Below are 11,349 nucleotides of genomic sequence, written 5' to 3'. Positions count from 1 at the left end.
ATTGCTGAATCAATGGTCATACTGAGAGAGTTATGTCTCCTCCCTCCTCAAATCTAACTCCCTCCAGTCTGTGCAACTCCACCAGAAAATCTTCCCCCACCTCCTGTATAATTCTCACTATAGTTTTGAGAGATATCATGGCTTTGGATAGCCCTGCAACTCCCCTTATCACTACCTTTCTTTCATCCACCATAAACTCTATCATGAGTCTCCCCAATTGACCTTGGTGTCCCCCATGGTCTGCAACCACTTCATCCCCAAGATGACATCTGTACTTCCTAACTCCAATGGGATAAAATTTTCCCTCACCTGAAGCTCCTAGATGGTCAACATCACTCATCTACAAATCCCTTGGCCTTTCTGAACCTTTCTCGTACACATCATCACTCCATAATAGCCGGTGTCCACCAATTTCACTCCCAGTTGATCGGCGACTTGAGTGAAAATGAAATTGTGGGTAGCCCCACTATCAATCAGTAACACTACCTCCCTGTCATTATCTTCCCTTCACCTTCATGGCATGATTCAAAATGAATCCTAACATAGAGTTCAAGGAAACTTCTACTAGATCTAGATGTAGCTTTCTTTCATCTCTTCCTTTACCTATCCCTCACCTCCCTCCTCTGTTTACTTGTCATCACAGACAGTGAGAACCTGAAGATTTTGGTCCCTATACCTATGCCCTGGAGTATATTTCTCGTCACACATGAAACATAACCACTTTTTCCTCTTCTCTTGCATCTCCTTCTCTGTCAACCTCTTGAAATTTCCCCCGCTTCCTCCTAATTACTTCTCCCTAGTGGTCTCACGAAACCCTCCTGTTGTCGGATCCTTGGGTACTAAAAGAGTGGCCGTCGTCTTGTAAGAGCCCCTTGAATTTCTGCTTCGGGCTCCCCTCTCATGATACCATTGATTTTCCACCAGTTGCGCTAACTCCATGGCCTCTCCCAAGTCACGAGGCCTCATGACCTTCACTATAGCTCTGATCTCATATTTGAGTCTCTTCAGGAAGTTCCCTTCCAATGCCATCTCTAAAAATCATTCCACTCGACTGGCCAGATGCTCAAACCTCTCTCGGTAGTATGCCACTGATCCGTCCTGCACTAGTGCAAAGAATTGCTCATAGAAGCCTCCTTCCTTATCGGTTTGGAAATGTTCTATTAAATAATCATTAAACTCTCTCCAGCTCCGTAGGGATCTCCTCTGGCCACTCCACTGATACCATGACAGCACCTTCCCCTCCAAACATAAGCATGTTGCTATCAACTTTTCCTCCTCTATCAACCCATTGACGGCGAAGTACCTCTCCATCTTATAGATCCACCCATGTGCATCCTCCCCTCCAAAAATATGCATCTTCAGCTTCCTTACCTTCTGATCTCCCTCGTTTCCCCTTATTCCTCCATAATTTTCCTTTTCCCAAGTGCTTGGCCCTCCCCAAATCTCCCGATCTTCCCTTGCCCTTTCATACCCAAACCCTCCTTCAAATTCCTCTCCCCTTCCTTCTAAATCAGCACCTCGGCGGCCATAATATCCCTCCCTGCATTCCCATTCAGCACCCCTTTGCTCCTGCCCCCATACCCATGCCTTTCCCAATACCTCCCTTCACTATCCTCCCTCTAGAAAGGCACCAGATGGGGTCTTCTCCTTTCTCTCTCTACGATCTCCACCTGATCTTCATCCTTACGAATTTCAGAATTTGTATTCTTTCCTTCTGGCCCTTTCGCCGTTGAAGCAGCCGTTTGGTTGTGGAATTCTAACATCTTCTTCATCATGCCTCGTAAGTCAGCTACTTGCCCTTCCATGGAGGAAATTATTTCCTCCACTGTAGTCTTGATTTGGTTCATCTCCCCAAGCATAATATCCCACTAGCTCATCCACTTTCTTGGCCTTCATCAATCTCCGAATTTTTGTAGGTTCAAAAATCTGTATCTTGACCCAAAAAACAACAAATACAACTTCCTCCAGCCAAAAAACAACCGTTGATTTTCACATAAAAAGCCCACAAAAGGTACCAAAATCTGCTCTAATACCAATTTGAATGGAAATACTTGAATATCTCAAGTAAACCCTAATAAGATTGATAAAAAACTGCGGGAAAACTCAGTAATTTCAATGAGAACAATCAAAAACATTAGATTTTATTGTAGGAATCAAATCAACGAAAAGAAACAAAGCAATATACAATTGATCCTCAATTCAAAAGGAGGATCATTCTCTCCCAATCTCTAGATGAATCTAGAACCCAAGACACCAAAAAGTAACTCCAAGAGAACACAATAATCAAGCACAACCCTAACACTAGACAATTCCTATTTAATACAAATTCCCTATTTTCAAAAAAAAAAAAAAAAACTCCCTAATTTCAAATCTCGAATTCAAGTTTTCCCTCCCTGTCCTAGCCGCCCCTTCTTTACCCATTGGCTTACCTAGTGGGCCCATTAGGCTTAGGCAGCAATTCCCCCAAAGGGGGTCAGTCTCATGTAGCAGAGAACCTGCCCTACAAGGGCCGGTTGGGGTTGGGCCGGTTCAACCTGAACCGACTTAATACAATACAACCTAAAGGGGTCCTTTTCTATACAACAGCATAAACAAAAACAACAACATGAAGCCTTGATCCCACCACGGGGGAGTCTTTTTATATTATAAATTATTCAACACTAAATAACTCAATCTTTTGGATAAACATTATTATTATCATAATTATCCAAACATAAAGCAAACATGCAAAATACTAAAAGAAAATACATACAATGCAGTAAAATAAAGATGTAGTCCTATGACAAAATTCAAATATGTAGGGTATAATACATTGGAGCTCTACATCAGTTTACCTTGTAATAGCCAAAAGGTCAGGTACTCTTGGGTTAACCTAGAAAGCTGATTGATATAGCTTTTATAAGTCAATTGGACTACTAGGATGACCAACAAACCCTTCAACCAACTTTGGTCGCTAACTAAGTAGACATCCAAATTGTCCTACTAGCTAAGTAAAGTTATTTAATTGTTTGGCCCAACTTGGCTAAATTGGTTATGCGTTATGTGTGTAGTTGGCCTATGAGGCTGTATGAGGACAAGACTTGTCAATAGCTGACAAGTCAGCGAGTAGGATAGCTAGGTACCGATAGGATTAGTGGGAGTTGAGCACCTTGATACTGAGTAGATTGATTTTTTGATTGCATAGATTAGTACCCTAGTTGATATTCTGTGTTCTCCAATTATGAAGTATTATTGGATACGTGTGTTCTATAGCAAGGAAGAGGGTTGATCAGGGGCGGAACCATATAAAGCTTGGGGGGGGGGATGCGGAACCACATAAACAGAAAAATAAAATAGAAATATTATATGTAATTGTGAAATTAATAATGTATAGTTTTATTCATCCAGTGTTGATAAAGTTAAAAACAGGCTTGTTCAACGTGAAATGAGTAAATTTTTTTTAGAATGCAATTAGCATAATAGAATTTAGAATTTCATAAGATATCAGTTTGTTCATAATTTTTGAAAGTTTCTGTTCTTCCAATTAAACTACTATGCTTTACTACTTCCAACTGAGCAAACACTCAAAATATGATGAGCAAGTATCTTTTTTTGCTGAGATTAACAATGGTTATAGTGAAAGTACATATACATGTTTGTTATATAGGAAGTTTCCTAATTATAATTTGTTGCAGCCTGCATAGGATAGTGGAGTCTGCGAATAGTCAGCTAGCAGAGTGAGCAAATGAGAGTTGAAAAAGTTGAAAGTAAAGTTTAGGCTGACGAGTTGCATGTAGCTCAGGATGCCAACGGAATTGATCCTAGATGAAAGATTGTCCATGTCTGAAGAAGCCGAGAGATCTGCCACATCAAATGACGCCCTGTCTGTACCATCATCGAATAACGTTCACTGTCGCAGGAACTGGACAGTTGCAAGGTCATTCTTCTTGGCAGAACACTTTCGGCATTTGGCAAGCCTAGATTGCCGTCTCCTGGCTGCAGGCCATTGTTGGTGGTAGTCTGAGGGGTTCGAACTGTCCAAGTGTTGCAGTGCACCAGCTGCAACGTTTCTCACCGACGTGCAGGACCCAAACGAGGCCTAAAGCATAAGAGATAAGGAGATTGGGCTTGCAGCATAAATCAACCAAAAAGGGTAAAGCTAACTGCATGGCTATAGATAATTAATATATCAATGTATAAACGAAACATGTTGTACTTCTTATAACAGATTCTAGTATGATGATATTACAATTGTGTATATCAAACTATCATCACTATCATTTCATTCAAATGTATCCATGTGCAATCATGTCAAGTATCATTGTAACTTAATATCACAAATCAATCATTCATCAATTTGAACTCATATTTGTTTATATATATATATATAAAAAGTCGATTTTGTCAAATATCACACACAAAAAATGTAAACACCAATCAAAGGAAATTTCCTATAAAGTCATCACTCTATAGACCTGTCACCCTAGATAGCCAATACCTAAAATAGTTCTAGCGGCTTACATACAGGTGCAAATAATTTGATTTGAATGAATATTATTTATTGTATTTAATAAAACTAATGTATATGAAACTAGATTCTCAATGATAGAAATCAAATTCAATGACAGTCTGTGCACAATAAATCAAGGTAAAGTTGCTCTAGTACATGGTAATTTTGTTATGGACAATAAACAAGATACATGCTTGGCAAAAAATAAGTATTGAAAGTAGGAATGATAAAATATAATATTTAGGAACCAAATACAAGTAACAAGGAAAATGGCTCTAACAAAAAATGGTGCATCTATCCTTTAATAGATAACTAATTACCTCAAAGTGAGTTAGAAATTCCAAATTGATTAAGATCCCACCAATCAATCCGAGATCAACTCGTAGGTTCTATAGACAAGTATCCTAAATTAATATTTTGAATTATAGTGGAAAGTCAAACATAAAATAACATAAAACCTAACCTAAATAAAGGTATCAAAAGTCACTGCTCAACCCTATTCGCTAGACATTGCTACAAAATCAACATAGACTATAAATTATTATAGATATGAGATAAGACATTCAATATTACTCTACCGTTTTAAATAAGTTTATAATATTCTCTAAATTCCCAATACTTTAATCACAACCTAAGTAATAGATAATAATGAATTAGTTAAACTAAAATAAAATTAAAAAAAAAATCAAACATTTCTTACCAATTAGAGTGAAAAGATTGAATGGCAATTTCTCAAATGAATAAAAGAGAGAAGAAAGAAGACAGCTCACAACTATCATAATTGGCCCAATGGTTGAAGCAAGGGAAAGCTTGAGGTTGATGCTTGATCGAAGAAGGAAAGAAGGGTTTTTTATGTCAGCTTTCAATCAAAGGATGAAAGAATAGGAGGGTGGTTTCTCTATCGGCAATAGTGAGAGAAAAATAGAGAGAGAAGAGAGGGGAGAGGTTAAGGCTATGAGAGGGAGGAGGGTTGAGAGAGGTGTGATGCCTTAGGCGTGCTTTTCCTTAAATTTTACCCACAATGGCGATGGAAAGTAAGTCTCGAGCGGGAGAATCACACGGAGAGAAGTGAAATTGTGTGATACGTTCAATTAGGAAGAGCCATAACCACGGATTTTGATTTCGCGAAGATATGGAGTTCGTCCTATGGAGTTTGCACGATAGGACTGGAGTCAAGGTCTTGAGGGTCAGTTCAACCTTATCAATTCGTTTATAACAATGGCCAGCTTTCATCCATTGGACAATACAGTTGTTAGGGAGGATGCCACATGGTTGGATGACTCATAGTAAGATATGCTACAAAAGGCTATCCATAACAACATATCTTTTACAGAGTTGCTCAAAAGTATTAAGGGCTGTTTGGTTCGTAGGATTAGTAGTGCAAAGTAATGTAATGGCCTGTATTTCTTAAATTAGGGTATTTGGTTGATTTTGAGTGGAACAGAAGAAAATTATTGGAAGCATTAGCGATGTATTAGCGGAGGCCGATCCCGCGACTTCGAAAGCCGCTCAATTTGAGCGGATTAGAAATTCTCTCCCGCGATAACCAGCCTCGTGCGATGGTGTCGCAGACGCTGAGCTTATAATTTCTCTCTTCTTCTCCGTTCTTCCCACTCTCTCCCCGGCTCTCTAGTCCGAAATCCCCAACAGTTGGTCTCTCCCTCTCTAGAAATCGAAGCCCCCTCTTATAATTTCTCTCTTCTTCTTCCATTCTAGAATCGTGACGCTGATCAATGATGGCGGAGCAGAAACCTGGGGGTGGAGGGATGGGCGAAGGCTCGAAAGAAGGGGTCACCACTAGAGATTCGAACGGTGATATGCATGAAGGTGAAGTTTGATCGATTTTCGTCCTTGTACCAATTGCTTTGTTTAAGCGTAATTTTTCTCGATCTTGCCTAAATTTAGATGTAGGCAGCAGGTCTGCTTGTTGTTTCCTTTGCTTCTAGGAGTATGACCGTTCTCTCGGTTCTTTTCTGTGGTTGCATCATGATTGATTTTGGTTTTGGCTGATGGATGCTTGATGAGAGCTTAGGTAGGATGTTGGTTTTGATCATATATTCATTTCTGTGATATGTTTCTCAAGGTGAGAGATTTTGGAGCTCGTAGAGGTTGATATGTGGAGAATTTTGAGTTTTGGTGGTTATGATCTGCTAAGAATTGAGATGCTTTTTATGGTCTTTTTTATTTCTCGTACTTGAGGATTAGCTCTTAATGTACCGTCAGATTGTAGGATTCTGATGGCTAATTTGTCATTGAATGGAAGGGAGGTGCAAGTTTTTGGATGATCCCTTTGATGACAGAATCAAGCACACATATATTTTGGATGATCCCTTTGATGACAACTAGCTGAATTTGTTTCTGAAAAATCCCCAGACGGAAACAATATACTTAGGATCTAGATTTCATGATTTGCATCCTGAATTCTGTTCAATTCCTTATATTGGATGCATACCTTTTTTGGCTTGCTGTAAGGATGCTTTACCTTCATTTACTGAAAATATCTTTCAGATAATAACTATTACTTTATTTTGTAGGATAGAAAAAAAATATAGGTCTTCCAAGCCATACAATTATTATATAGAAGAGAATTCAATGAGAAGTGTCCTGCTAAGAAATTCATTGTGCTTTCTGAGAAATTGATATGTTAAAAAAAACATTTGGAATCATTTCAGGAATTTTTATTTTTATCTAAGTGATTTATATTTTATGAATTCCCCTTACATGAATTATTGCTCATGGATCTTTTTTTCTTGACGTTGAATTTTCTAGTTACAAAGATGGTTGAGCCATTCAAAGATGTTGCCGAACTCCATGAAACTCAAAAATATAATGATGTCCTAAAAGTGATTTTCATTCCGGCGAACATGGGCTTCCTCGACCGAGCCTTAAGGTTGCTGGCGAGGTGGTGGATGCTGATGATTTTCATTCCGGCGATACTATTGCTTGCGTTCGAGGCCTCGAAGCTCGGGTGGAAACAAAGCGAGACTGTCGAGGTGGAAAAGCGGCAACTGGAGGGTTCTCAGGTTCTGGTGGCGCTTGTTTATTTTGGCATTTATCTTATGTTGTTCAATGATCATGGTGATTTTTTTTATTTTTCTAGCCATGATTGTGTATCTTTTAATGATAGCCCTAGTTTCAATTGCTTCTCTTTTCTTGCTTTCATAGGTGAGAGAGGGAGTTGCCAAATTGTGGATGTTGGCATGCTTATGTTTTCTACTTATCTAGTCTTCGGTCTCATTTCCTGCATTTCTGTTGCTTCTCATTTCTTGGGTGGTAGTGGGTGTTGCCAATTTATAGATATTGTTTTGCTCTTATTTTCTATTTATCTATTTTGGTAATGTTAGCAGTTATAGGGCCCTGATTTGATGATTTCACTTTTGATTGGGAGAAATTTCTATCATTTCTAATTTGGTGTTCAGTTTAATCATTGCCTGAATATCATTTTTGACACTGATTATCTGTTGATTAGTTTGTCTTGCATTAGCTCTGGCATTTACAGTTGTTTTTAGTGGTGTGTTAGTTGGCTATTTAGGAGAATTGAGTGGCAGATGGGCTTTTGGCTTCATTATTGTTTGGGTACTACTCACTCGAGCAATTATCAATTTTTTGTTTAGTATTTTGGTTTTCTTGTCAGGTTTTTACTTCTTATTTTCTAGTGGTGGTGCTATTGGGGCGATTTGAATGCTCGTTACATGGAATATAATGAATCAGTTACCTCCAGTCAATGTTTTTTTTTACCGGTGAGCTTTGTCATTTACACTATATTGATATTTGTCATCCTATCTTTAGCATTAATCAGACTATTCAGTTGGATGGAAACCATTTTGTTTGCTATTTGGTTTGTCTTTATGATATCTTGACTATTATTGGCAGCTTCTTTTCTCATTTTTGGTCATTTTTTGTTGTTCATATCAATATTCCTATCAGGTTCAATACTCTTGTGAATATGGGCTTGTTCCTTAATGTGCTTTTTTGGGTTAGTTGATGGCAGGCTTCCCTAATACCGTCATCTTCACTAATAAGCTGAACTTTAATTGATGAATTCAAGTTTGCTTCTACTTTTTTCCTTGTTTTGCTTCTGTTATTTTGCAGGTTTCTCAACTGAAAATTATAACCATCAGGTAGGCCTACATAGAGTGATCATCTCTTGGAACATATTCAGTTTCAAGTCTCTGTCAGCACGTCTGAATAAGCCATTGATTTCATCACTGACATCATATATCTTCCCAAAATCAAATAAATACACCAGACACCCTTTCTTTAGCTTGTTAAGCTGGTAAAGCCAAGCCGCTTGGAGCCTCTCAAGAACATTACTAGCGTTCAGATCCTTAAGAAGGCTCTCCTCGCAGCAATCCTTTAGTGTCGCAATATCATGCTTATTAGCTGCACCAAGCAATGAGAGCCTGTGCTTCCAAAAATCTTCTTGATTTATGGAATCATAAATGTATCTTAAGAGAGCAGAGCAGGAATCCAATGACATATCTTCAATGTTGATTGAAGAAGATTCTTTTTCTTTTAGATCACATATAAACATGCTCTCAAAAACAGGGGAGCATGCCGAAAGAACAACAATTTCTATAGTTTTGGTTTAACGTTCAATTTACAATAAGTACGGGAGAACCAGTTAAGTTGTCCATATTTTTTGGTTCATACATTTCTAATGGAACTCTTTGAAGCCTTTACATGTTCAACTATCTTTGTGCATGTTTGATATCTAGTGATTTGCAGTTCAATTTAAAATTAATAGTTAAATTGACTGTTTGGTCATTTCTAGGATTTGGCTATGAATTCGTCAAATATAGAGATGAAAGGTAATTCAAAGCCCAAGAGGAAAAAATTTTATGAGTATTTTTTTATCTTTTGTTTTTTATTTGTAAATTTTCATTATTGCTGTTTACATGTTATAAATGAAAATCATGTGATTTAATTAATTGCTAAACGATTTTTTTTTTTTTTGCTAAATTAAAGAAAGAAATCAGATTGAAAATTTAATTTTTTGCAAATTTTTTCGTAAAAACATTACTTGAAAAATAAAAAATTTAAATTTTCAAAGAATTTTAGATTAAAATTTCTATCTAACACAAGTATATTTTCATCTATTGCAACACACTGCTAAATTAATACACAGAATAATTTTATATCTTATAATCTAAAAAAAATTATAATAAGATTGTGCAATAAATGAATACACTAATTTATATTTTATAACATCAAATAATATTAATTATTATAAATAAACTATTTTTATAAATACATTAGTTGTAATGCTAGAATAAATTATTATAAAAAAACCGCTTTTATTTTACTCTGGATCTACCAAACCAAACAAGGGAAACAATTCTCCTGTGTTTATTTTGCAAACAACCAAACAGGTGCAAACTATTCAGAATGCACTATATTTATTTTACATTGCATTTACTTTACACTGCATCTCTTTTTCAGACAACCAAACAGCCCCTAAGATAAATTGATCCATTAGTACCGGGAAACATGTCTAAGTGGTGTTGGACATGACCTAATCGTCCAAGTAGTTGACTATCAATGTGATAACGACCTTGCTCCCCATAAATATATAAATAGGAAGCTAAGAACTACTGTGATAACGAAAGGTGTTGAGAAATTTATATAACAAGCTAAGGGGACGTTGTGTGAGTGATTCTCCAACTCTTAGTGCATATATTGAAATGGGGGAAGTCCTAACTCCTTAATGTAGAATCTTGTTTGAGTTACTGCATGTTAAATTTCATGTATAATATATCTACCATATGTAAAGGCTTAGATGATGGCTGTGATGGAAGACTCCTATTAGAAAAGTTGAATTATGGTGACACATATGAAGCCATTAGTGGTTGAATTCTAAGGATGATTGAAGGTGATAAAGTATGTGTAACAGGAAGGTGGGCTTATAGTGTCAGTTTGTGTGTTTGAGAATGAATGGATGGTCTAAGTCATCGAAATGACCAACTGATGTGGTCTTAATGACTCAACTAAAATTAGTGCGGCATCACCCTATACGGCCAAGAAAATGCTTGTGCATGGTTGATAGGCATTTATGGTTGACAAAATATGGGTGTGGGCCTTTGTCGTTGATGATACATGGGCATCGAGCTCTATATGCCTAATGGTGCATGGGCGATATATATTTGGGGCTAACGGTATATCGGAAATGAGTCTTAATAACTAACATCATAAGATCAACATGACTATTGACTATCCACATATAGGTGATAGGTGATCCCATGACAAAATGATGTGATGAGTGTTCACCTTCATGATTATTCAATGCCATAATTATGATAATCATCAATTTGAAAGATATATTTTGTGTTAATGTAGTGATTGTTATCATGTGAGCAAGCATGGCACTTATTATATAAATGTTATTGATTCTCCCACTAAGTATAGATCATCCATTTGAATTTGCACTTTCACAAAAAATATGGAACAAAAGGGGTGACAAGCTTGGAGGCTAGATAGATATAAGACCCAACAAGACGGCAAGTCTATAGGGATGAATAGTCTTGGTGTCGCAGGCATGGTGAGAAAATGAGGACAGCTTAACATGCAAGTTTTTATGTTATCGCTTTTGGCTTGTCGAACATAAGGCCTTATGTAACTAAACTATGCTAATTTTCTGATAAATAAAAACTTCCTACTTAATGAATGCTTGATGGCTTCGAAAACCAACTGCCACATAAATGCACCTCCTGCTAGATTAAGAAGGCACTGACAAGGGTCACCACACTAAGGAGAACAATTGTCCACAAGTGATAACTCAAGTCAATGGCCTCTCTGGGAAACAACCATGGGAGATGGCTTGATAAAGGCAGATAACAACATAAGATGACTCCATAATCGAC

The 11,349-nt window shown here is 37.2% G+C and overlaps 2 protein-coding genes across 2 annotated transcripts; one reads left to right on the top strand and one right to left on the bottom strand.

The window, feature by feature from the left end:
• The first annotated feature begins 5,733 nt into the window (after window positions 1–5,733).
• LOC110100947 lies at window positions 5,734–8,500 on the top strand. The gene is made up of 2 exons (XM_020828671.2): window positions 5,734–6,316; window positions 7,259–8,500. Exons 1-2 carry the CDS (start codon window positions 6,223–6,225, stop codon window positions 7,825–7,827), a joined length of 663 nt encoding a protein of 220 aa, XP_020684330.1. The 5' UTR covers window positions 5,734–6,222; the 3' UTR covers window positions 7,828–8,500.
• An 80-nt stretch (window positions 8,501–8,580) lies between these two features.
• On the bottom strand, window positions 8,581–9,074 carry LOC110100957 (BTB/POZ domain-containing protein At1g21780-like; the record flags this gene model as incomplete). Its single annotated transcript, XM_020828685.2, has 1 exon — window positions 8,581–9,074. A coding segment is annotated over one exon (468 nt), but the record flags the coding sequence as incomplete, so codon positions are not given.
• Window positions 9,075–11,349: the final 2,275 nt, after the last annotated feature.

This window comes from Dendrobium catenatum, unplaced genomic scaffold, assembly GCF_001605985.2.
Source record: "Dendrobium catenatum unplaced genomic scaffold, ASM160598v2 fragScaff_scaffold_672, whole genome shotgun sequence".
NCBI lineage: Eukaryota > Viridiplantae > Streptophyta > Magnoliopsida > Asparagales > Orchidaceae > Dendrobium > Dendrobium catenatum.
The sequence above is the reverse complement of the archived record's forward strand: the minus strand, read 5'-3'. Positions and strand labels throughout refer to the sequence as shown.

Coding starts and splice junctions, on each gene's coding strand:
- LOC110100947 (XM_020828671.2), top strand. CDS start 6,223: ATGATGGCGGAGCAGAAACCTGGGGGTGGAGGGATGGGCGAAGGCTCG. Junction 6,317..7,258: donor GAACGGTGATATGCATGAAG/GTGAAGTTTGAT, acceptor TGAATTTTCTAG/TTACAAAGATGGTTGAGCCA.